The sequence below is a fragment of the Ictalurus punctatus genome, chromosome 21 (genome assembly GCF_001660625.3).
Source record: "Ictalurus punctatus breed USDA103 chromosome 21, Coco_2.0, whole genome shotgun sequence".
NCBI classification, from domain to species: domain Eukaryota; kingdom Metazoa; phylum Chordata; class Actinopteri; order Siluriformes; family Ictaluridae; genus Ictalurus; species Ictalurus punctatus.
In genome coordinates, this window is record NC_030436.2 from 14,617,181 (window position 1) to 14,644,926 (window position 27,746).

Sequence of the window (27,746 nt, forward strand, 5' to 3'; positions counted from 1 at the left end):
GGGGTTTTGTATGTTTGTTTGCTTGTTTCTTTCTTTCTATATTTCTTTCTTTCTTTCTTTCTTTGACAGACAATCAGAATGGGACACAAAACAATCTCTGCTATACTGTGTTTATGTATTTGTTTGTTTGATTGTTTCTACCTTCTTTCTTTTTCTGACACAAAAGGATCTCTCTTATACTTTCGTTCTTTCCTATTTTATTTCTTTCTTTCTCAGACAGCCAAACGTTGTGGGACACAAAACAATCTCTCTCTCTCTCTCTCTTTCTGTGTATGGCGACCGACAGACATGTCAGATTAAAAGCTGCGCTCTCAGTGGCGTATTCCACAGGAAGTGAGTGCAGGTCAACAGGAACAGGAGCAGAAGTAGTGGACAGCACCCAGGTGGGAGAGAAGGATAAGGGGGACTAGCAGGGGTTATGAACAGAGCCGTGTCGTCCACAGCACTCAAAGACACTCACCACACAAGAGCACTTTGGTAAAGAGAAAGGTGCCATGAAATGCAATGCAGCAGAAAAGCCTCCTGCTTCCTCACCTGCACCACACTCATATTCCCTGCTTTTCATAGCAACCTGTGGAGAGGCATTTTAACAGGAGAGAATAAAAAAAACCTCACAGACACCATGAGGCTAGAATAGTACAGGTACACCGAGAGACTGAACATGCCAAGCCACTAAAGAAGTGGTAGACAGTATTAAAATAAACTTTTCTAGGTGTACAGAAATTCAGCATTATTTCTCAGATAAATACTTCTCCCCGCTGTTGCTATGATTGTGTAATCTTTATTTGACCCTCTGAGAGCATCACAGCACAGCTACCGATAAAAAGATCAGGAGTTCACATCCCTGCTGCAAACAACATGCTGAGAATCCTAGAACACTACACCTCCTTAATCTGCTTTTCTCTTGATCCCTAATCCCACTGTTGTCTTCTTCCCTCCTCTGTAGGTTAACAAGTCAGAACCAGGCGAGGGCTTTTTTTTAAAACGCCACAGTTTTGATGCTTTCTCAAAGTGAGATGGATTTTAACCAGGGGAAGTGGTAACTGCTCCGAAACGTAATTACATATTAATAAACAGTTCATTCTCGTGTTCTGTGAAGGCTTGAGGAGAGAAGGGAATTAGGGTTGGTGAATGCGCTCTCATGGTGTGCTGTGGTATTTTACAGCAGGGCTTCTGTTTACTGCTACTACAAGCTCGAAGGCTCACTCGTGATTTTCCGTCTCACCGCCTCTGACATCACACTGAAACGCCCGCAGAGAGACGACTGAATCACGTGCGGAGAAGTGCATTGAAGTGCGTTTTGCAGTTTGGTTTGTCTTTCTTTCTTTCTTGCTTTCTTTCTTTCTGTCACAATCAGAATGAAACACAAAACAATCACTCTTTACTAACTCTCCTATACTTGTTCGGGTTTGATTGTTCATTTCTTCCTTCATTCATTCCTTCCTTAATTCCTTCATTCATGCCTTCTTTCATTCCTTCATTCATTCATTTGTCCCTTCCTTCATTCCTTCCTTCATTCCTTCCTTCCCTCATTCATTCCTTCCTTCCTTCATTTCTTCCTTCATTCATGCTTTCCTTCATTCCTTCATTCATTCCTTCCTTAATTCCTTCATTCATTCATTTGTCCCTTCCTTCATTCCTTCCTTCATTCCTTCCTTCATTCATTCCTCCCTTCCTTCATTCCTTCCTTCATTCATTCCTTCCTTAATTGCTTCATTCATTCATTCCTCCCTTCATTCCTTCCTTCGTTCATTCCTTCATTCATTCCTTCCTTAATTGCTTCATTCATTCATTCCTCCCTTCATTCCTTCCTTCATTCATTCATTCCTTCCTTCCTTCCTTCCTTCCTTCCTTAATTCATTCATTCATTCCTTCATTCTTTCCTTCCTTAATTCCTTCATTCATTCATTCCGCCCTTCCTTCATTCCTTCTTCCATTCCTTCCTCCCTTCCTTCATTCCTTCATTCCTTCCCTCATTCATTCCTTCCTTCCTTCATTTCTTCCTTCATTCATGCCTTCATTCATTCCTTCATTCATTCCTTCATTCATTCCTTCCTTAATTCCTTCATTCATTCATTTGTCCCTTCCTTCATTCCTTCCTTCATTCCTCCCTTCCTTCATTCATTCCTTCCTTAATTCTTTCATTCATTCATTTGTCCCTTCATTCCTTCATTCCTTCCTTCATTCCTCCCTTCCTTCATTCATTCCTTCCTTAATTCTTTCATTCATTCATTTGTCCCTTCATTCCTTCCTTCATTCCTTCATTCCTCCCTTCCTTCATTCCTTCATTCATTCCTTCCTTAATTGCTTCATTCATTCATTCCTCCCTTCATTCCTTCCTTCATTCATTCCTTCATTCATTCATTCCTTCCTTCATTCATTCCTTCATTCATTCATTCCTTCCTTCCTTCCTTCATTCATTCATTCTTTCCTTCCTTCCTTCCTTCATTCCTTCCTTCTTTCCTTCCTTCCTTACACAGCCAATCAGAATGGGACAAAAATCAAAAATCTCTCCTACATTGACTGACCCTGTTTGTTTGGGTTTTTTTTATGTTTTTCTTTGATAGTGGGACACAAAACAATATATATCCTACATTGACTTTCTTTGTTTGCTATTAGTTTGTTTGTGCATTTGTTTGTTTATTTTTGTTTTAGTTTTTGCAGGGTTTCTTTCTTTCTTCCTGAGATAGCAGTTCAAACTGCGACAAAAAAAATCTCTTCTACAATGACTATTTGCTTGTTTGTTTTTGTTTTTCTTGTTTCATCTACATGATGTATTATTTTTGAACATTTATTTTATTTCATTCCTCCTATTATTTTTCATGTATTTTTTTATTCTTTCTTACATTCGTTCTTTGTTTCTTTCTCTTTTTTTAAGGGGGGCTATTTAGAGGATGTAGCAGAAAAATCCACCTGTATTCGTCATCAGAATGAATTCAGAACAGTTTAGACTTGTAAGCAAGAACACGGTGCGCTAGTACACACCTTACCGACAGTGTTTCAGAGAAACACCTATCAGGTTTGTACGTGATTCTTGCATTATTTAACAACCGCATGCGCAAGCAGTACATGCTCGGCAAGACAGAAGAGATCATAGCGCTCTTATGAAGCATGAAAAGGAAGATGTGAAAGGAAGAGCGCTTAAGGTGCCGGGACTAATTACAGACCTGAAAATGGAGGAACGCCCGATCACCATTAAACACATGAAAGAGAATGTTAACTTCTCTAAAACAGCATAAATAATATGAACCCTTGTTATGACCTAGATAACAGGAACAGGAACGAGAACGTACAGCAGCACGTTTCATATGAAAAACGAGCTGACGATGTGTTCTACGAAAAGAGATGGTATGAAGTGAAGCATGGCTAGAATAATTGCTGATATATATTTAGGGATGTGAATATACATGATATGGCTCCAGGAGCTGTTTTCTCTTCAGGAGCTTAATGAAGGACAAAATCGTGCCACGTGAAGCAGAAGATCTGGAAGGATCTTGACAGAAAGACACTGTTGCAGCATATTGCATGAATATGAAACCAAATTTTATGGCCACATTTCCATCTGACTAAGAATACCGTGATTACTTTTCCTTCAAAATGGAAAAAAAATAATTCAAATAACTTGTTTTTGGACAGATAACCACGTGGTGGATTTCCAGAAACAGTCAGTTGTGAAGTCAATTCAAAAATAATTGGCACCCCTCAAATGTACTGGCAAAATAAACTTTACACACAATGAATTTAATTTTCCACTCAAATAATTAGAGATACTACATTCCTGGAAAGAAAGGCTCTTTGGATTATCAGGAATTCTTAACATTTCTTACAGAGTTCTACTTTGTTCTAGGGTTCTTTGGGTTCTAGGGTTCTTTGTTCTAGAAACCTTTAAAGCATTAGTCACCAACCCTCTTCCTTGAGATCTACCTTCCTGCAGGTTTCATCTCCAATTAATATCTAACACACCTGTTTTATAGTTGATCAAGTACTTCTTAAGGCACTGATTAGATGGTCAGGTGGGCAAGGTTATGGTTGGAGCTAAAGACTTCAGGAAGGTAGATCTCCAGGAACAGGGTTGGTGACTCAGCTTTAAAGGTTCTCCAAGAGGGAAAACCAAAGAACCCTTAGTGGTTCGGAATTTTCTAAGGACGTACCTATATTTCCTCCAACAAGAATCATTCTCATAACTTCTTTTTTAGTAAGTGCATTTCACCCTTTATACATATGTGACAAAATCATTGGCACCCCTACAGAACTGTGCATAAAATAAATGCAAATAAATTGTCATTCTTGAAAGTGTTTATTTTTTTTTTAGTGCTTTCAGGCCCCTGCAAGTCTGTTGTTGCCTTTGAGCATTTCCTGTTTCCATGGCAAATAAATATGAGTGTGCATACATGTAAAATCCACACGTGCTCATTCATGCAATTATCAACCTCTCTTTCAAGCATGGTACACAGAAAAGCATCTCAGAATGCACAACGTTTCAGAATGCACGACAAAGGCTCTCTGAACCATCCAGTTTCAGTGCCCTCTGTTGGCTCAGGTTCTTGTTCTTGGCTAACAGGAGTGGAACCCGATGTGCTCTCCTAGTCCATCCGCCTCCAGGTTCATCATGTTGTGCATTTTCTGCTCAACACAGCTGCAAGGAGTGGTTATTTGAGTTATCAGCTCAAAGCAGTCTGGTCTTTCTCCTCTGACTTCTCTCATTAGCAAGACATTTCCACCCACAGAATGCCACTCACTGGATGTTTTTTGTTTTTTGTACCATTCTGTGTAACCTCTGAGAACCGAAGGAGATCAGCCTTTTGTCTGGGACCAACAACCATGCCATGGTCAAAGTCACTGAGATCATTTTGTTTCCACCCATTCTGACGTTTGATAGTGAAAAGCTTTTGATCGTCATCTGTACGTTTTAATGCGTTACACTGCTGCTACATGATTGGCTGGTTGGATAAATGCCCAGTTCAACCATGACAGCGCGCAACATCCTATCAGCCATGCTTCTCTGCCCACGTAACCCGTTATAATCCCAACCAATTCACCACCTACGGCCTACGGCACTAATAAATTTCGCATCCTCCCCAGCACCATCATCTAGATCTGCGTGAAGGGGGGTTGGGGGGGGGCTCCTCTTTCCATACCCTTTGCAGCAGCAGCAATCTTCTCTTCTTTTCTATGTCTGTCCGTGTCTATCAGAGCAAGTATTCATACTCACTCAGCAGCAGCAGACCTAGTCCGTCAGACCAAACCTATTCACACTCCATCCCCATCTATAAAAGCTCACAGTTTCACTCCGAGAGTTGTCATGGCTGAACTACAAGCAGCTGCTCAGCTGTTCTTACTAAAGTGGCCAATGCATTTACATGCAGATTCTGATATCACAAATAAATATTTACCAGCCCATATGGGTCTAATAGTACCCATAAAGCACCAGGGTTGACCTATATTTATGGGATCTGCTATAATGAGCATGTGTTATCTGCAGAAATAGTTCTACTGTTCCAGTGGAAGACATTTTAATGGTAGGCTCACAAAGAGAATAGATGGTTGCTATTATAAAAGGGTCGAGAGATTTGAATAATGAGCGAGAACTGGAGTTCTGCCAATGCACAGCATACTTATTATGCATTGCTATTGTGATTCGTGAATGTTTCCCTCGACGTGGGTCGCAATTCGTTCCGGCGGGTCTGCATGGCCACGTATTGATTAAAGATCAATAATAAAGAGAAGTGAGAATCTGAGCATCCTCATCCTCGTCTGCATTATCTGTACATGATTTCAGCCTGAAGAAAATAAAAACTAATCATCCACAGGACCAGTAGACTTCACTAATGAAACTCGTGGTAAGAGTGCACACTACAAGCATGTGCAGTGTGAAGAGTATGAACAGTAATTTAAACTGAAGTTCTGCACCAGTCACTCACAGCAGGGTGTTACTGCGGCACGGACGAGTGTCAGGAGTGGTGACTCCCAGCAGGTGATGTCATCAATAATGTATACGCAGCTGGTCTCTGAGTGTGTTCGAGCAGCTAAATTCCTAGAACCACACCTATGATAATGAGATTTGGGAAGCACTGAGTGCCCAAAGCTGTACAGCACAGGACGTCTTTAAATATGGATTACTTAGAGTTAACCAGTGAGTCCATCACCATGGTATAATCTCCAGGACTTCTGGAGTTTTGCTTTACTTCTGCAAGTTGTTTACTCCTGGTATGATTTTTGGAGGGACAGAAGCTCGAGCAAATGAGTAACAGAGTGGGACTTGCCCTTGGCTAATCAGAGCTGTGGGTGGGAAGCTCCAAAACAGCACCGATTATTATGAAAATGCCAATGACGACAAGGACAGACTGTTAAAAACTACTCTAATGAAATTCTCATTAATAACGGCAAGTTGGAAAAAAGCTGCAATAATACTATTCTGCTATACGCTGATACATAAATTAATTAAATGTTTTTTTTCACAAAGGCGTGCGCACATTACCAAGACTGAGTGGATCCGATTCTGATAGAATACTAATGAATAAAAGATAGAGCATCGATGCACTTCATAGAAAGTGTGTGAATCATCCAGCAATCGCGCCACTCCTTGTGGAGTAATGGCAGTGTTCATTTCAAATGTACAGGGTTTTTTCCTCCAATAACAAGTGTCACACAAACCCAAAATCAGTTGTACAAGGACCAACAAACCCTCATTCAGTCTTAATATGAATAAGTAATAGGCTATTAAAATAACATGTTTGTAAACCCTCAGTGTATACAGCTGAGATTTTCTCTTAACAGCTCAGCGTGGGTGTTCACGATCTCCGAGCAGAAGTGAGGATAGGACAGGGATAAAATAGGACAGAAAAGTATAGGATGGGAATAGAAAGGGTGGGGGAAGGGAAAGGAAAGAAATGAAAGGAAATAAAGAAAGAGAAAGGAAAGGAAAACATACAAAATGATACAATATGATAGGTTAGACTATGGAAAGGAAATAATGGAAAGGAAAGGTATGAACGAAAGGAAAGGAAAGGGAAGGAAAGGAACAAAAGAAAGGAAAGGAAAGGAATGAAAGAAAGGAAAGGAAAGGAATGAAAGAAAGGAAAGGAAAGGAATGAAAGAAAGGGAAGGAAAGGAACAAAAGAAAGGAAAGGAAAGATATGAAAGGAAAGGAAAGGAAAGGAAAGGAACAAAAGAAAGGAAAGGAAAGAAATGAAGAAAAGGAAAGGAAAGGAAACGAATGAAAGAAAGGAAACGAATGAAAGAAAGGAAAGGAAAGCATACAAAATGATACGATATGATAGGTTAGACTAAGGAAAGGAAAGGAAAGGAGTGTAAGAAAGGAAAGGAAAGGAAATAAAGAAAGGAAGGGAAATCTGACACGGAGGCTGCATAATACACACAAATCTATGCCTGCATAAAGGTTAATAGCCATTCCTCTCCAGTGGGTGGTAAAAGTAAATATCAAATGATGAGAATGATCTGTTGTGCAAACAGTACCTGAAGACGCGGATGCAGAAACGGAAATCTATCAAAACTTCTATGAAAACTGCAGCAGTTGACAGGAGTTATAAGAGTTATGTGAAGGTTTTATACAGTACACACACGCAGCAGCACGGCTTCTAACAGCACACTAGTGTCATGTATAATTCATTTAAACGTTAGTGGAATGCGGCCATCCATCCCCACCCATGACCATAACCAATACCTGACCAGAGGGGTATCCTCATCCGAAATACAGAAATCGAGAGCTGCATTAACCGGCGTGCGAGGGATAGCATGCATTTAATAAATATTCAATAATGTTCATGAACACTAAACCATGTGCACTGGAACAACGGGGAAATACAATGGGACAGTAATAATGTTGTTGTTGTTTTTTAAAAGCATTACTTTAACCAACTTTCGCTTAAACAGCGCACAAGCGGAATGATTACACTTGCGTGCAAAATAACCTATGTTTTGTTTAGATTTTATTTATTTATTTATTTATTACAAAGGGAATGTTTAGTGCACGCGCGTTCCTCCACGCGGACACTTCTTACCTGCACGAGACGGTGATCTCCACTTTGGTCGCGGGAATGTTGCCTGTAAACGGGTCGAACTCGTACACCGAGGCCATGTCGTCCAGCTTGTCCATAACGTCTCCCTCCATGAGTAAAACGCGTGGCCCGGCACAAGCCAAGAAGCACTGATAACACGGAACCCCTTTCGGTTCCGACCGGATTTAACGGGAACTCGGGAAACCGGGGGACCCTGGTGAAGGAAGTCCTCTGACACTGATAACTGTTCTGAGAGAAGTTGTTTTGAAAGAAGAGGGGTGAAGAGTGGGGCGTGTGGCTGTGGGAGGGGAACAGCGGGGTGCGGTGAACAGCGGCTCAGCGGAGCGGAGCAGCGCGCGCGGACCTTTTCTGGGCGTTTGGTGCCGCACGTGGGCGCGGAAACACTGCGCGCGCGCGCGCCGTCCACACGGCGCAAAGAGGCGGCAGCGCGCTCCACCCACTTTTTCTCCGCGAGCGCTCTCTCTTCCTAATCAGCTCGCTTCATCGCAGAGGTGCGCGATGAAAACAATGTCCGCAGTGTTGAATTCACTGCCTAATTATCACCGCTCTGACCTTAAGTCGTGTCTCATACTCTTACGCAGACTCAGTGAGACTTTTATCTAGCTCATATTGATTTGCATCATTTGGAGCGTTTTAGATATTTTCACCAAATCCCTTCAGTATTAGGGGTTATTAAACAACTCTAAATCCTAGAATACTATAATACATGCATGCAATTAATGAGTCCATTCATTCTGCATTATGATTTTATGAAAACAGTTAGGTGGTGCCACTCCTCTGCGTTCTCTGCAGTGAAAACCCTTGTGTACTCTAGCCTTGCTGATTCGATTTACATGTTAAAGTGGGGCTAACATGTGGTTCTAGTCAGTATTTCCCTTACATTTAGCCTTGACGCCTAAAGAAGCAGAATGCCAGCCTGTCTTCACTGGTGCACACTGGACGTTCAGAAGTCTTTCACTTTTCATCTGTTTTAGATCAGGGGACGTTCTGTCAAACCCAACAAAGTATTTATAAATAGCGGACTGAGCGCTCTCAGAAATAATGGACCAAACTGTACCTTTCCTTCTCTCTAGGCCGGTACCTCCAAGGGTAAATGTTTTGTACATGTAATATGGACGTATGTCTTTTAAAACGCTGGTACCAGTACAGGTCCAAATATGTATGTACCTTATTATTATTTTTTAATTATTATTATTTTTTAAAAACCTTTCCAGGTTAAAGATACATACTTAAATGTACTGATGTACCCTTGTTCGTACCACCCCATTAACAAGAAAAGGAAAAATGCAGTTTGCTACCTTTAGATCCGAGACTGAAGCAAACACGGGGGGGGGGGGGGGGGGGGGGGGATACTGTTGCAGAACTGATCATTGATTAAAAAAAAAAAAAAACACTGGCCCTAGTTCAGAGACTCAAGCTTATTAATAAGACTGGACAGAGAAGCATGCAATCATTCTCCAGTTCAAGTCCAAAACAGATGCCTCATTTGTTCAGAGTTTACACCGCTAGTTAAAAGTGGTCAAAAGTACCTTTTGTTAAAAATGGAAACAAAACATAACCACTTCAAAGTCTCGTCTTATTTACAGCCATGAACTAATCACTAATGGTTAACCATTCAAAGATTACTGTTGTTGCCATTCCCACTTGTTAGCTGCTTATCTGGAGCTTAGTATGTGAGGAACTTTATGTAACTGAAGCTTCACAAATTTTTGTTAAACTCCCCTGCTGTAGATAAATATTGTTCTTCAACTTTTTTTTGATAAAAGCATTTTTCATCATGTACGATGAAGGAAATCAATAACAACAGCTAGAGTACACTTTTGGCAGGGAGGAGTTCTGCAAAGGTTATTTAAGGTTTCATTAAATAATTATAGACTTTTAGCTTATGAGGGACATCTGAAGAACCCTTAATGGTTCCGTTTTACTGTTATGGATATCATATGTAGAAATAGGAAAACATGAGGGAATAAGATACATGAGTACAGAAACGCACTAAAGGGGAAAAAAAATATGTTGTTTGAATGGGGAATGTTGTAGCTTTCAGCTCACTATATTTCAGCACTCCAGCTGTGGACAGCTCCTCAAATCGCTTAAGGCTCTGAAAAAGAGAATTCACTATCAGAAATTTCTCTCACTTCCATGACGCTTGGAGCAGAGGGAAGCAATAATAGTCTCTCTATATAAACATCTACGCAGAGTGATTCATCTAGTCCATCATTTGAAACGTACACATGATTACATTCAGACAACAAATAATCGGTAGGCTGAAGGTCTAAACTTTCCAGCCATATATTTATTGGATTTCCTCTAGACCTTGGCACCCCTTTCTCAAAGGTGCAAATGGTTCAGTCTGCCCCGCACCAAGATTTATCATTTAAACGTGGCTAATCGTGTTTTGATGCAGGAGTCGTAACGCAATTATGCCATCTCGCCTTCCTGCAAGAAAACAAAATCTGGGTATCAGACACAAAAACAAAGAAAGAAAAGCTCCTGCAGTTTTTAGAATAGAAAGAGCAGATATACACAGAGCTATACAGCTGTTCCTGTTCATTTTCAACTGGGGACTAAGGTGGAAAAATTTGCAATGGTCTACTGACCAAAAATGTGGCCGTTTGTGAATATGGACAGTCAAACAAAAGTTTCAAAAATGGATCACACATGGATCATGAATTGCATTGCAACAGTAATAGTAGAGATTCCAATCTTGACTTGAGACAAAAGTGAATGAAATAGGCCTACATTTTGCATGGCTGAAGGTCTCAGACATAAAAAAAATAGAATTTACCTGTAGATATTATGGCAATTGTTAAATTAGATTTCAGCATTTACTGTACATTCATCTGGCTGATGAATGGTATCATGCTGTGCATCTTCTTTCCATGTCCACATGGCTTTCCTCCCACCCTCCCAAAAATATGCCAGTAGGTGGTTTAGCCTAGGTGTGATTGAGTGTGTGAATGTGTGTGTGCATGGTCTCATCCATTTTGCATTCACACCTCAAACCCAGTGTTCCCAGTATAGACACTAGATCCACCACAACCCTGACCAGGATATGAAGATGAATAACTATTTTTTTTCCCCTGACATTTTTAAGTGACTTACACTCCAAGCAGTTGAGGTTTTCTGAGCCTAAACCACAACTATGGTTCTCTGGCAGCCCGGTGATCTGATCTCAATCCTCTGCTCACTAGTAATTATTAAGCTATTACTCTCGACATACTGTAGTGCTCATAAATCTCACAAAAAAGAAGGAATGCTTCATGAAGGACACATCACTAGTAAATATACAGAAAGGCCATGATTTTCAGCTCCTTGCATGAGTCATGGATATACAGTATTCATTCAATAACAGTTAACAGTGTACCCTTTGATTAGCGGTTTGATTGTTGAACCGTAACATAAAGAAAAAACACATTTCCTTTTGCAAAATGTTAGACTGAATTCAGTACAGTTTTCTCTCGTTTTCATGTGAAGGTGGTTTTCTTATTTCTTATTTTCGCCATTAATTAATTACGTTTCATTCAGTAAACCCCTTTTGTCTTCTCACAATGTTGTTTTATTTGATTAGTTTTAGAATTCATAAAGAACCAAGTTTCAAGAGACTAATCCAAATATTTAGGTTAATTAAAGATAATTACCCATCAATTATGTCATGCATCAGTTACTAATAGATCCATTAGGGCTTGCTGAGAATTGTTTCCGGTGATCTGAACAAGTAAGAATGCCACATGTCACTGCTGTTTCTTCCACAATATCTTAATTCCCCAAGCAACAGCAAGCCATTAAAAGCAGCGTGATTGCTTTCAACCCCTGATTCTGATTTTAGATGAATATCCAGGCTTGGATCCTTGAGGGAGGCACACAGGCACTACGAAGATCTATGAACATTGACATAACCCGGTCTTGCTAGTTATGCCTCAGACCCTATTCGCCCCCTCCATCCCATCAGAGCGAGGCTTGATTTGAAAGGCCACGCTGGAGCAAGTGGGCAGCTGGATAGAGGGTTGGTGGGTGGACGTCACAAGGATGTGCAGATGTGCCTTTGATGAAAGGCTGGCATGGCCTGTGGCTTGGAGGAGGAATAGGAGGAGGGACAAGTAGAGGAAGAGAGACCTTTAAGTCTAATTGTGCACCATGTGGTGCTGGCAATTTAGAAGCACTATGGGAAGCAAGCCTTATTCAACCATCACTGCCAACCGAGACCTATTCATGCCTAACTCTTATTATTCACAAAACTCCAAAATGTGATGCATATCAAAGTAAGTCTGATCTCTGGTATGATCACAGCTTGCCGCCTGTGGGACGTGAATTGTCACAAGGAACAAAGATGGAGGGGTGGGAAAGTGATGTTTTTCCCAACGCATCAGCCAAAAGCTACCATTCCCTGTGATTGTGGCGCTTTAATTACTGTATTTCTTCCGCATTGCGTCAAAGGGGCCCAAAAATATCCCCATTCTGGATGCAATTAAGGGTAGTAAATTGAAGGGGGTAAGGACCAAATAAAGACCGTCACAAAAAAAATGTGATAAGTTGATTAATGAGAGAAAGGGTTGGTGGAGTCAAAGCAGATCTGTCATATCCTGCCTGGCATTTCTGTGTGTGTGTGTCATCACCAGCATTGTATTACCGTTCATCACCATGGTGAGCCAAGATAGCAATCTAACAGAGAAAACAGCACACCAGAGTTTGCAGGTGTTCAAACAGTCACAAACCACCATCCCAGTGAACCCGCTTGCCAGGTAAACCATGAATAAATGATGTTTTGAAAATTCACAGGGAGTTCGTTTTCTTTCCCCCAGCCTTTATTTATTTATTTTATTTATTGTATTTTATATTTTTTAACGACAGGAGCTAAAATGGTGGGGAAAGGTTTCAAAAGGATCCAGTTCATGAGTACTAATCTCACTCTTGCACAGCATACTAGATGAATCCAGGTTCTCTGTGGGATCATGGACTGTCAAGCTGCCACCTTTTAGATATATTAGATGTTACACAGCAGCTCTGCAGGTGGCTGTTTGCTTTACTTCAGTTCCTTTAGAGAGTAAAGGTCACCCTCAGAGGACCACCTGAAACTGAGAATGGAACTTGCACTCTCTGGAGTATTTCCAACATGCATGACACGTGATAAAGCTGCAGGAGGCTAATGCTTTATTTCGATTGCAGATTAAAGGTCACAATTTTTACTGATCCTCCTGTGAGGAGTTCTTGGTATTCACTGGGACTGTGCAGACGACGTGCACAGTTATACGCAAAGATTTCTCTCTGCATTTAAATCGTTTGTGTCTGTGCGAGGATTGAAGGATTAAGGCAAGAAGCATGGTAGAGCTGGCCTTTTACCCCGCTGTGGCGCTGATTTATTTCTTTGGTGTTCTGCAAGCGACGAAGGAAGACCGTGTGGAGCTGCCTGATAGTGCATCAGTCAACGTTTTCTGTCTGTTTGTGCTAATACAGCCGCTGTGTTTAGTGATAGGTGGGTACACGGGTATGGCTACGTATCTGATCAGTGCTATCGTTTCCTACAATTGTCTGAACTGGAAGAATCAGACACCCAGCCCTGAGGAGAACAAAGAATCAGCTAAAAAGAAGAAGAAAATGAAGAAAACGAATTAAGAGCCATTTGGGCGTTTTCATTACGTTTGGTCTAATGGGAGTACAAGAAGAGAGCGAACTCCAAACATGAGGACTTGTCTCAAGAGCATTTCAGAAGTCAGTTTATTCTCTCCAGGGAAAATAGGTGCCACGCTTGTTGGCTGTGCACCAGCAAACCAGGTATGGTTTCCTCAGAGCAGTGGATGTTCCACTTCATTCTCCACAGTGAATGATCTTTTGTCTAGAGGAAAGTGTGAATGCAAATACCTCTCATATGTTGGGTGAAGCTCACAGGAACTATAGCACAATGCACTGGCTCGAGACTGACTTCATTTGAAGATTTTTCACAAGCACGGACGAATGGGATTTGGCCCACAGCTACAAACTGCAAGATCTCTTTGTACTATAGTCAATTATATTTCAGAATAAACTTTGAGCTTATATTATGCAAGCTACGTCTTATAACCATTCACCTGCTTACTGATTTAAATCAGCAAATTTTGAACTTTGTTCACCTGATATAACAATATTAGCTCTATTCTGCCAGCTCTGTATCTCCAATAGCATGTACACGGGCAATAAATTCCATAACCTGGTTTATTGCAGATCTACTATTATTGAACAATATATTTTTTTGGCATACAACACATACTAAACGAATAACTATATAAATTTATAAAGAATAGCTAACATGGTAAATATATCATATTTGAATAAGACAATTTTTCCAACATTTTCAGAGTGGTTTAGAAAGTTTGTATTGCCTTACTTTGCCTTTGTATTTGATATCTGCTTTTACCTATTTGAACTCAAAGGAAACATATATTGTTGAATTTTTCTGCTCTGTCTACTGAATATACCATTTTCAGGGGTTATTTTTTGATAAAGTGAGCTCTTGATCATTCATGCTCAGAACCTTGGCAAATTCCCTCATTAATTACATTCACCCATTTATTCACATAAAACATGTGAATGTCATACAGTAAAATATTTTGTAATTCCTCTACATAAATAAACAATGCATACGAATGAATGAAATGTTATCAGCTAAATATTTAACACATCTTACACCTGTGATCGATTATTTTAAAAGAAACATTTGCTGACTAAAGAATGTTACAAATAAATCGATTTCTCTTTCGGCATTATACTATAGGCTTTTTTACACAATAACTTGAGAATTATAAGGTTCCATCAAGGTGATGAATGAAGAGTTAGACCCTTACGATACGAACATAATGATTGTCCCAAAGCCACCTCGCGTTTTTACACGGTTACTGTGGAACATAGGAATTATACTGCTAGAGATGTAGATGCAGTAGGTGAGCCGGATTTTGTTAGTAGATAGATAAAAGGAAACAGTAGAAAACAATGTTTTCCACTAAACCTTAAAAAAACCTTTCCTTTGTATAACCTTAAATGTCATCGACACAAATTTTTCAATCAGTGCTATCGATTAATCAGTTCATTTACAATAAATGATGCTTCAGATGAGGATTTGTGCTCAGAAATACTGAATGAAGATTCAAAAAAGAAATCATGGGGCAAAAAGTAATGCTGTATGAGGCCATCTTCTCCAAAAAAAACAGTGTGGTCTGAAGCAAAATTTCTATTACCAGATGTAGCAACTTTGGCAAGATGCTCTTTATACACACCTGGGATTTATAGCTCTTGTAGACTGAGGTTCAGCCAATTTGCCAAGAGACTGTGTACTATAACCCTGTAGACATCGAGGGGGATTTTGAGCCAATGGCGACTTAGATGAATTACATTCTACTAGCTGAAGTTAGATAAATTATATATATATATATATATATATATATATATATATATATATATATATATATATATATATATATATATATATATATATATATTCAGATAAACTTTAAGAAGAACATATTGAAATCATTCTCATGGCTGGATTGGGAAGCTGTCGGAAGGTTGTGTCGGACTTTAACAGGAAACATGGCAAGCACATCACTCGACACTGTTGCCAAACTTATTAACAAATTCAATAAGACTGGAAGTGTTCCGGCCCAACAGAGACGTCGATGTCCACAAAAATCCACTGACGAATGCACAACCGACAAGCTACAGGCGTACACATTCGCCTGTGTATGGAGACTTTTGGGACACCCTGTAGTGCTTTAAGAAAATTTGAAAGTTAAATGGTAAAGGAAAGGCAAAATGCAGCCATGTCTTTAACAAATACAAACTGTTGACAGAAAGCTTAGCTGAACCTGTAGGCGATGAATGCAGAATAGTCATAAAACAAATGGGATTCTTTAGCTCTTGGCTGCAGATGGACTGTGTGTTTGCACTGTGTCCCCAACTGAACCGAGTGATGGATGCAGGAGATGTTTGATGAGGTCTTAATGACAGCTGGCATTAAAGCCTCCTGTGAACTCCAGCAAGTCAGACTCTTCCTCGCTCCAGATCCCTGCCTGCTGTGTCAATCAAAGCGTTAGCAGGACTCACAGCTTCGCTCCATGGACCTGCTCCAGTTCGGCAGGAGACAGAGATAGTGCCTTGGAACAAGCTGCCTCTTCATCACTCACTCTTCTGCTTCATCAACCCATCCATCCCTTCCTTTCGCTCTAAGCTAGGTGTCGTCTCCATTGCTCCTGTCTATGCCTCCTATTTTAAAATGATGTCTATATCCGTCTCCTTCTAATCCTCTGCTCATTAGTACAGATATACCTCACTCCTATCTGCCTGTTTTCTTTCTTTCTGACTCTCTGGTGAGTTCTGTCAAGTAGAGAAAGAGAGCTTGGTGAGTACCCAGAGATTCATGCTCCCCTGCCAGCAACCAAATGAGCCCTGGCCACAGCAGTTCTCCTGCTCATAAAACTCCCATCTTCCCCACAGCCCTAACACAATATACTCGTTATCTCCCCTCCTCAGACTCTTTGGAAAAACAGAGTAGGCCTCCGCTGCACCAGTAGCAGGGGGTCGGTTAAAGCAGCAGCAAGACATGGCTCAGGAATAGAACAAGCATGGAAGCATGTCGAAGAAAGCAGATGTGCCTCAGTGAGAGATCAGCAGTTCTTTCGGCTAATGATTTGACTAGGCATGCTGCTTTTGCTTTCCAAAGTCTGGGCTCAAAAGTCTACGCTGTAAAAAAAAAAAAACAGGTAATGAACAAATAATGTGACTTAATTAAACAGATATACAGTATATATAAATATGAGGTGTGCCTTTTTTTTCCCACAGAAAAGTTTCTTCTTTTCTTTAATTAAAAATCCATCCATCCATCCATCTTCTACCGCTTACTCCTTCTTCAGGGTCACGGGGAAACCTGGAGCCTATCCCAGGAAGCATCAGGCACAACGTGGGGTACACCCTGGACAGGGTGCCAGTCCATCGCAGGGCAACAATCACATACACACACACACACCCATTCATACACTACGGACACGCCAATCAGCCTACCATACATGTCTTTGGACTGGGGGAGGAAACCGGAGTACCCCGAGGAAACCCCCGCAGCACGGGGAGAACATGCAAACTCCGCACACACATGGCCCTGGCGGGACTCGAACCCCGGACCCTGGAGGTGTGAGGCGAACGTGCTAAAACAAACATTAGGCCACACCCACTTCTGGTTTACACCTGAATAGAAATACAGATGGTGTCCTTGTGTCACACACCTAGCATATACCACTTTTTTTTTTCTTTTCTTTTTTTTATAAAACTTGTGCTGATAACCAATTAGATATTGTCTCTAAACTGCTTATAATATCTTAGTCTTGTGGTACTCATGCATTGCAACTTGTACTACTTTCCCTGGCCAGGGTCACAGGGGGACCTGGAGTCTATCTTTTGGGTCACTCGGGGAACAATGCGGAGGACACCCTGGATAGGGTGCGAACCCATCGCAAGACACAATCTTACTCACATTCACACACTACAGACAAATGTGTGTGGACTAGGGCTGAAACCAGAGAACTCGGAGGAAACCCTTGAAGCATGGGGAGAACAACATGGAAACTCCATGTATACAGGGTAAAGGTGGGATTTAGACCCCCGACCCTGGAGGTGTGAGGCAACAGTGCTAACCACTAAACCTGACCTAACATAACTAACATAAGTTTAATGGAGCATTCCAGCTTTTTCCAACTAAATCCCCATCCACTGTACTGTATCTGCAGGTGCTACATTGAACCTACAACATTACTAAGAAGTCAATCCTGGCAGGCACAGAGCCCGCATGTTGGTTAGGCTTTATACTAACACCATAAATAACCAAATAGCACATTCTTTTACTAATCAAAGATGATAGCTCCTCTCTCCAAATTTTGGTTGATTGACAAAAGCGAGTCTGTCTAGTACTGCATCCTTTGCCCTTCAGTGCATTTGCTTTGCTGCCAGGTGAATTGCATTCACATCTGGTCTGACCTCTGCATAATCTGAAAAAGCAGAAAAGCATCGTTTTCAGGTGTCTTCCTATCACAGTAGCGAGGGATTAAAAATCATAAATGCCATGGCGAAACTGACGATGTTGGCACCTCTGCTTATGCTTAACGTTCTATAGCTTCCTCAAAACCTATGTTATATATGACCATTTTTTAAATGTTATTCTGTACAAATTTACCAATTAATAAATAGAGCTGGAGCTTAACCTACAATTTCCTTTTAGAAAAATTTATGAAAGCATAAATACAATCTTTTTTATTATTATTTTTTTTAATAAAAGGTTTATTGACATTCCGACAACTAACCTTAGACTACCATTATAAACGAATTTCAAGTAACCAGGCTTTCTAGTGCTCTCTCAGTACAGCAGAAAAATTGCAGTAATTGCAGACTACTGTACGCTACAGATTAGGTAGACAGAGATTAGGCCGAACCATACTGGAGTAACCCATTATGCAGTGGAATGGTAGTGAACATTAGCAGTCTTAACCTACGTTCACAGATCTTAACCCATGTTCTTTTGTAGGTATGTCGAGATGGATAGTGTTGTTGCTTGTGGGCGTGTACTAACTATAATAGCTAAATACACTCAGCAGAGGCACCAAAGGATCTTTGCCACTTCCTTCCAAGCTTTGTGTCATGTCACAACAAACCAGTGACTACCTTTCCCATCCTGCACTGCGGCCTACAGACATGGCCGCCATGGACTGTAATTCCCAGAACACTCATTCATTCTAATCACACACACCTGTGTCCAATCTCACACACAATCATCTGCCACCTAATTAACATAATAGAGGTTAGGATGGATGCAAGTGCAGATAAGAGCTTTTAATAAAGAGAGGCAGGTAGACAAACCCAAATCATGAGACAATAACGTGGTCAAACACAGGCAATGGGTGAGGCCATCAGCAAACAGGTATAAACGAGGCAAGGCAAGAATCGAGAACGAGAAACCAGAAAGAAGATCAAAGAACACGAATCAAAATGAGGAACAGGGTACAAATGCTTGGTACGGTGATAACACTCAATACTTCGTAAAGAGGGAAAGCCTCGAAAGTCCTGTTAAACTGTGGTGTGATTGAGAGATTAGATGCAGGTGTGCGTGATTAGAATGAAGGAGAGTGTTCTGGGAATTGTAGTCCATGGCAGCCAGGTTTGTAGGCCGCAGTGCAGGATGGGGAATGTTTTCACTGGTTTGCTGTGACATGACACTTTGAGTTTTCTTCATACTATCTCTATACGCATTGAATGAGAGGATGTATATGACCACGGTTATGTTTTTTTAAGTCCATTTGTAGAAGTTGTGAGTGGGGAACTAAAGAAACACGCCATAAGAATTGAGCCAAAGAAATCATTTGAGCCGTTTGGATTTGTCGCTTTACCACATCACACCTAATCTGCATCGAATTGGAATATTCGAATTGGACTCGCAGCTACGTAGAAAAATGAATGATCGCCCGCCTCGTCATCTCAGCGTTACTGAGATTGTTACCTGCGACGTGATGAAAGCCATGATGCGGCACAGTGACACAGGTTTCTGTTTCCACTACATCAATCTCCATGTCTGAATTCACAAGGGACTTGCATAAATCTGACAAGCTGATGACTTGAATCAGAGCAGGGAACGCAGTACCATGCACTCGAGAGTGATGAACTTCATTTTAAATAAGAATGAGTTATGCGCTCGGTGGGTTTCTCCCTGTGAGAACACAGCTCCTTCAGAGCACCACTTCCTCGTTCACACTACTAATTGCCCTCGTCCATCACGTCCCCACGGCGTCTCAGACCCGCAACTGCTAAACGATGACAATCTGCACTGGAAATGAAGACATACGACCGAACTTTGACTGGCACTGTTATTTCAGCAGCTACTCGGCTCTGTGTGAACTCCACTACCGCATCGGAGCATGGACGGCTCCGGCACTCGATAAAGAGCACTTAAAAGGTGACTGTGTTTGCATTAGCACAATCCTTTCTCATTATGTGCTACGGTAGGTTGTTTCTTTCTTTTCTTTTAGCATTTCTATGGCAATTTACAAATGGAAAGGTTGGGGACGTCAATGAAGAGTAATTAGAAAGTGAAGATTTGCCATCACTCCAATCAAGTATGCAAATACTGAGCTTGATACGAACAACCGGAAAACATTTTCAGGCTGTGATTGGATGTGACATTTAGGCACCTGCTGGGGTTTATACAGTACAAAAAAAAACCAAACCAGTGAATTCATCATATCAGAGAAAGAGTATATGGAACAACTCAAGCAAGAATTTCTCGATAATTCCTCTTATAAAACCACTCGGCATTAAATATAAAAAAATCACTCGTTCCAGACACCATGTTGAGCCTTTTTTTTTATTCTTTTTTGCAGCAATGCTTGATCAATCATTAAATAAAAAAAAAATGAATACAATATTTACAGTCAAGTATTTTTACACCCATATGCACATGTAAGAAAACAGACAAACACCACTGTAGAAACAGTTTCAGTCCTTGGGAGGAGTCTGTGCAATAAAAAGGCACCTTTGACCCTGTTGTTTTGCCGCTGCGTGATGTACCTGCTCTCTGCACGTGCCTTCGCCTGCCGTCTCTGATATCCATCAGCTAGAGCCGGTACAAGGTCTGATTTGTGCTCACCTTTTCTGTGACAAACGCTAATTGCTTTTAGTGATATTTAGTGATTTTCTTTTTAAACGACATCGTCCAATCTTCTTTTCCCAGTACTCACCAAAAGGTATCAAATGGTTTCCATTTCCTATACAAAATAAGAACAAGTTGTAAGAGTCTTGTGCACAAAATAATATCATATACATGTTCAAAATCTATTGCTAAGGATTTACAGACACGTCCAAAGGTTGAACCATCGCTGAGCTTTTAAGAGGCAATGCTGAGGATCAGTCTAAGGTGGTGAAGGCTTAAGAGACAGAGAGTTGGAGCATAAGGCAAAGAGGGGCTACTCCCACCCCACTTTCTTATTTTGTTAAATAAGAAAGCAGCAGCAGCAGCACAAAGCCCAGGTTCGTGCACAGATGATTGTAGATGCCTATAGTCAGGCATTGACATCCTCCCAAATGCAGAAAACAGTGCCGTGTTGACTATGTACAGTTCATTTCTGCGTCACGTTCAGGCCATGCAAAAACATATGAACTCCAGAGGAAAAAAAGAAAACAAAGATTTAGTTACACCGTATTGTGATGGTTGTGTTTGTGTTGAGCACCAAAAAAAAAAAAGCTGCACGACTAGGTGAGCGGTTGCAAATTCAGGAGCCGGTTTTCATCACACACTGGCCGATCAGTTTCCTGTATTGCGGTCATATTCATGGCGTGAAGTGCAGGCCATTAAATCCACATTTCATTCAACGCGCACTAAGAGGTTATATCCCTCCATTTCACAGTCGTTGAGCACTAGCCAAATAAAGCTTCCTTCACATTCCAGTCAACGTTCAACAACGAAACGATATGAAAAGGATAAAGCAGTTTCAAAAGAAAAAAAAAAAAAAAACTCTGAAATGCCTTCATTTCTAAAATGAAATGAATAAAGCCAGACATCCAGTCTCTTCAGCTCACTAATGAGGGGGCATTCTTTGAAAAAGGATTCGTTTTCAAGGGAGGGTGGGTAGGGGGGTTATTTACTGTAGATGACTCATTAGTTTAACAACAGCATTAAAGAAAGGGGAAATGCTGGATGAACAAAAACAAGCACATAATATGTACCGCAATGATCACAGTTCAAAGGCTTTGGCAAGAACTTTAGTGATCTGTCGCAGTGCTCCAAATCACTCTTTTTACTACAAATACTACACGTTTTCACAGGGTTCCATGACTATTATATAAAGATCACATTTATTTGGACCAAAAAAAACGATGAGAGATAGGTAGACAAAGTAAATAGTTTTGTTGGGCGTGTTTGCGATGTGGACGGGGTAAAAAGTGATTCCGATTTCCACAAACTTTGGAGAATTTCTAGCTCAAAAGATGATGATGGTTTGGGAGAGTGTGCCAAAACTTTTTGCATTGTACACTGTTCAGAAGACCGTTCAGATCTTCCTTCTTTCTGTGTCTAGAATGAATTGGATAAACTTCAGACATTTCTACTGGCTGGTGATGCGTTATTATGTGAGGAATAAAACACTTGGTGGTGTGCAGTAATAGGAAAAAGAATCAACAGTTGATTTTCCGATAACGGCATGTCCTGAAATGTTTTACTCCTCTTAGAACACTTAGAACCATTTTTTTATTCCTTAACTAATGACACGTACTGTTTATTTATTATGTTTAACGTTGCGTAACTCCCACATTAGTTCCCGTTCTCATGTGTGTTTTAACAGGTATCCATCGCTAGTCTCTTTTTCTCTCTCTCTCTCTCGAAGTTCACGAAAGAAAATTTTAAAAAATGCAGCTTCTCTAATTGCAAAGTCCTCCATCCTTGAAGACTTTGTGTAAGCTTTATCTCTGATTGTTACAAAGCACCGACACTGGAGACTCCTTCCTTTTGAGCACATTAATATAAACCTTTCAGCTGGAACTACCTTCACAGCTTCTGTTCTAGATAATGAATCAACCAATCCGAATCGAGAATTCAACAATGCTGTGGTATGAACATCTAATATAATCTCTTGCTAAACATGAACAGCAGCATCACATTTTTATAAGAAGACAATGGTATTCACATCATAGCATGATGGCATCATTAAGACAAAATCCTCCATTCCTTGCTTGAACATTATCATATTAAATATACAAAGAAACTGGGGGGGGGGGTGGGGGGGGTGGGGGGGGGGGGGGGACGACACAGTTTTAATGGGACACCGGCTCCTTAAACACAGCTCGATGTGCCATCATCTGTGCTGCAGGGCTTTTAGCACAGCACACCCATCCCTCACAGCTGGAAATCAGAGCTCGGGTCTGACAGCCGAGCACCCTCCGACAGCTGCTACAACAGATATAGATGCGCCAGGGGCCGCCCAGAAAAAAAGATTAGGGTGATAAATATGTTTCATTAAAAAAGACAGTAAATCTGGGGGCTGGAAGAAGAGTGCAGCCCTGGAAGATGATGATTGATGCTCTAAAAATACTCCGTGCATACCAGTGTTGTGCCAAGATGAAACCTGCCATCGCCCACATACCCCCATCAGGCGTGTCGGCTCCTCTGGCACCGACGGGCCAGTTTCCCGTTTCGTTTTTTTTTTTGTTTTTTTGTTTTTCAAAAGGTGAGCAGAAAAAAACACAGCTCTGAAGCCGACCTACTTCTCAACACTGCTCTCTGCATATTTTAAAGAGATGCAGTGGAAAAAGGAAATTGGGATGGATCCTAGGAGATAATTCCAGATGTAGTCACAACTTGTGTCTGGCCCAAAGGGCTTTCAGAACTATTTGATGTTCTGCCAGTGTTTGGTTTATGCGTTATATTTCATGGGTCCTGGGGGGGAAAAAATAGGTCTGTGGGATTTACATGTAAAATAAATTCCATTCAGTACGACTTATTTTATCAACATCATCCAAGTGTTCAAATATTATACTCATTGTGTGAATGTGTATAATAATATTCCGTCTATACGAGCTCAATAATAACGGTGATGATATTGGGGCATGATTTCCACCTGGACCCCCAGGCTATTCATCAAAGACCCCTGTGAAAAATTATTTAAGAAAAATTCCCCGCGAGACTTTGCATTGGGATGCAATGAGATCAATTTCACTTGCTCTGTGAACTAACCGACCCATGCGCATAAAATCTAACATTGCTAATTCCTAACCTATTAACTATTACATGTAATCCCCTAATACTGCACTTCCTTACCAATGAGCTAAACAAAATGCTCACCGTGTTATAGAGCTTTAGATCCATGAACTACAAAGCTGCGTAATATTTTCACAAATATGGTGGTTGACGATAATGACTTCTGTTAGATTACGCTCTGTTAACCACTGATGCACCGTGGTTAGCCTAGCCACCGTTTCCAGCATTAAAAACAGTCCAAACTCACTCAGTTGGTTCAGACCAAACTGAACTGATTACGCACTGACTCTCAGCAGGAGAGTAGGTCCTTCTAAACTCACTAAAGGAAAGAGTCATTCTGCCTGCTTAAGCACTAGAGCCTTCATTAGAGCAAACTGTCGGTTTTATTGCACACTCTGGGCCGCTGCTGGCCCGAGCTTATTGAAGCCAGTCTCCGAAAGTGTCCGCTCAGCAGAGTGTGGATAAGGGGCTTGCGGAGCTCAGAGAGCACTATATTCACAGGCCAGTAATAAGAAGATGAGGAAATAGACCTAAAGCCCGAAACGCAAACAACTGACAGGGCTTGGGACCCCAAAACACATTTAAACCTGAGGTAGAACATGGAAACGTCACAGCACAGGAGGAAACACTTGTTCGAAAAGGAGAGGAAGCTGTACAAAGTTTTGTTGAGCGTGTTCAAGATGATGAGGGATTGAGAAGACACCGAGTATGTATTAGATTTTGTAAAAAGTCTTAAGTAGACACCTCAGAGGAAGGCGACGGTGTGTGTGGTGAGTGTGCCAGCACTATTACACAGTCACGTCTTGGAACAAGCTCCGTCCGTATCCAGACTCTCCAGAGAACCTCCGCCAGATGGTAACAGAAGAATCAATCTCCTTCTTGCTTCCGGTAGAACGCTTGCTATGATAAAGTCTGATATTCAGTCAATCAAAAAAGAGAAACATTTGGGTCTCCAGGGGGTAAAACTGAAATGTGCTTTTCCCCACCATTTGGCTCAGAAGTGATTTCCCAAGGCCTCCATATTGGCCTGTTTTTATCCTTGAAATAATAAATAAACAAAAGTGGACAGCAGCTACTATCTAAAGTGACACTTTTTTTCTTCAAAAAAACGAATTGGCACAGAAGGACACTTTCTGTAAATGGATGTGCACGGAGTAGACCCACGCTCATCTCATTATTTGGTGTGCAGTCGAAAATACCAACATGGTGGCACCTTAGATTCACTATTGCCTTCATCGTCTCATGAAGGTTCTTCCATTACGAGACCTTCATGTGGCACCGGAGCTCCAGACTGTGACCTCTGACCTCTGACCTCTGAGGACAAGCACACCTTGTCACCTTGCGGTCAGCAGCCCAACAAAAGGAACGTAGACCATCGATAAAAGTCGTCAAGCCGTCACCTCTTCTTTGCGATCCTCAGGTTCCAGATCTTCACAGTCCTGTCACTGTGGGAAGAGAGGCAGAGCGATAAAAAGTGTGAGAGAACAGAAAATAGGAACAAGAGCAGAATGAATCTCGAAACAGGCTGACAGGAACTCCTCCGCAGATGAGATGTGGTAGACATCAAAACTGGAGAGTTATCGCAAAAAAAAAAAAAGAAAACGTCAAACCGTACTCTGGCACGCTTATTCTAGAGGAAAGATTTAACCCTGACTGTGTGGGCTCTTATATAACGCACACTTCCTCAAAGGAAGGGAATCCTCAAAGGACTGTACAGTAAGTTATAGCAGCATTCTCCTGCACGACAACTGGATGGCTATTTAAAATTTGTACTTTGCGCTTGTGAATTTGGTGGAATATAAAGTGACTCATTTAAGTACAAGTATATTATAGCAGTGAATCAGAAGAATCAGGTACTAACGATTCAACGAGGCGTGAGACAGACAACAGCTCTCAGTGGTAGAGTTTGGAAAAGGACACAATTAAGAGGATTTATGCCCTCGGGTTAGACTCAATTAGAACTGCAACAGAGTTTTGTGCTTCGGAAGAAGTATCCTGTTAAACGCAGTGAGAGCTAAAGCTGAGCTTGTCATCCAATTTAAAGGCCAGAGTTTTTTTTTTAAGAAACAGTGAGGATCACACAGAGAGAGAGAGAGAGAGAGAGAGAGAGAGAGAACACATAAGTCTGGGAACGGAGAAGAGAGAGCAAGAGAGTGCAAGAGGAATAAGAGAAAGAGAAGAGACAGAAATAAAGTAAGTAAGTAAGTAAGTAAGTAAGTAAGTAAGAAAGAAAGTAAGTAAGTATGTGTGAAAGGCAGTACCAGAGAGCAGAGGCAGAGGGTGTTAGTGGAGCTCAGGGAAGGCTGGTGGCTCGGCCCTTGATGGCCAGAACACGACGGGGCAGGCAGGGAGTGAGACCCGGAATATAACTCCACAACTTCACCCGACAATCGCTGCTCACACACCACAACACGGCCACACACAGAAAGAGAGAGAGAGAGAGAGAGAGAGAGAGAGAGAGAGAGAGAGAGAGAGAGAAAGAATAGAAGAAAAACAATGGAAGAAGAGAAAGACACAGAAAAAGATAAAGATGATAGACAGAAAGAAACACAGAGAAAAAAGAGCAATAAAGACAGTGAGGGACAAAGAAAAAGAAAGAAAGAGAGAAAATGGGAGAAGGAAAGAGAAACAGTGAGTAAAAGGGGGGGAACGAGGGAGAGAGATAAATGGGAGATAGAAAGAAGTGAAAATGTGAGTGAAAAGAGAGAGAGAATGAGAGAGAGAGAGAGAGAAAGAAAAAGGAAGAGAACAATAGGGGACACAAAAAAGATGAATCGACAGAAAGCAAGAAAGGAAGAAAGAAAATGGAGAGAGACAGAGATAAGCAAAAAGGAATGGGGAAAAGAGTGGATAGAACAAGAGAGAAATCGAGAGAGAAACAAAAAAGGAAGGGAACAAGAGGGGACAGAAAAAAATGAAAAAAATGAGAGAAATAGAAAAAAGAACGCAACATAGCAAGAAAGAAAAGAAAGAAAGAAAGAAAGTTAGTAGCAGGTTAGTGAAGGTGTGGAAGTCACTTGTGTGATGCTTGTTGAGAAAAAGGTTTCACGTCTTCTTATATATAACTCAATATGGCAGTCGATGCCAGAGAAATGATGCAGCAGTAATATTTATAGGTTAATTATTAAGCAGGCAGCTGTCAGGAACACAATATAAAAAATAATAATAAAAACACAGGTGATCTGAGACAGAGAGAAGAACCTCCATTTCTACTCAGAACCACAAGGTGCTCAAGGAGACGCTCTTTTCAGCTTTTATTACATTATTAACTCCCCACAAAGAATAATACATCAGCACACAAGCTGTTAAAACGGCAGGTTTTCCGTCCCTTGTGTACTCTCTCTCTCTCTCACTCACTCTCGCGCGCTCTCTCACTCTCTCTCTCTCTCTCTCCCTCTGTCTCCTCCACCAACAGAGCTTGTTTTTCTCTCTACATGTCCATTTCCAAGCACGAACCCTAGATTTCAGTTTGTACCTGGAGGCGGTAAAGATCTGCTTGGAGTTGGTGCAGATGGCATTGATTGGACTGTCATGACCCTTGATTTCGCCGATGGGTGTAAAATTGTCCACGTTCCAGACCTTCAGCATGCCCGCCCTGCAGGCACTCAGCAGCATGGGTCGCCCGGGCACATAGGCTAGCGCACACACCCAGTCCTTATGGGCGTTTGGGATTTGCTGTGAAAAAACACAACACAAATCACAGCTGAGTCAATGTGTCTGCTTTTAAGGTAGCTTTTTAATACAATTTAATATGAAGTGTAAAACGGTGTATACTAATGAGCATATAAAAAAAAAAAAACAAACAAAAAAAGAAAAGTGTCATAATTATGAAGCAGTTTTAGGTTTCATAGCCAATAAGTACAAGTAATTCATTTGAAAGCGTACACAGTGCTCATCAACAACACCTGTGATTGCGCGCACCGGGCACGAGCTGAACCGCTAACAGGAACGGCTGAAAT

General features: G+C 41.1%; 2 protein-coding genes across 3 annotated transcripts in view; both read right to left on the minus strand.

Annotated features, from left to right (window-relative positions):
- The window catches only part of cpne5b (copine Vb), a 120,017-nt gene extending 111,629 nt beyond the window's left edge, over positions 1–8,388 (minus strand). The window contains exon 1 of the mRNA XM_017496467.3: positions 8,022–8,388. Within this exon, the coding sequence (XP_017351956.1) occupies positions 8,022–8,131 (110 nt within the window). The 5' untranslated portion in view covers positions 8,132–8,388. The remainder of the gene's footprint in view (positions 1–8,021) is intronic.
- Positions 8,389–20,389: 12,001 nt separating this feature from the next.
- kif21b (kinesin family member 21B) overlaps positions 20,390–27,746 on the minus strand; it is a 67,079-nt gene continuing 59,722 nt past the window's right edge. For both annotated transcript variants that reach the window (XM_017450135.3, XM_017450133.3), the window contains 2 exons: positions 27,263–27,462; positions 20,390–25,232 (listed from right to left, as the gene is read on the minus strand). In XM_017450135.3, the coding sequence (XP_017305624.1) occupies positions 25,184–25,232; positions 27,263–27,462 (249 nt within the window). In that variant the 3' untranslated portion in view covers positions 20,390–25,183. The remainder of the gene's footprint in view (positions 25,233–27,262; positions 27,463–27,746) is intronic.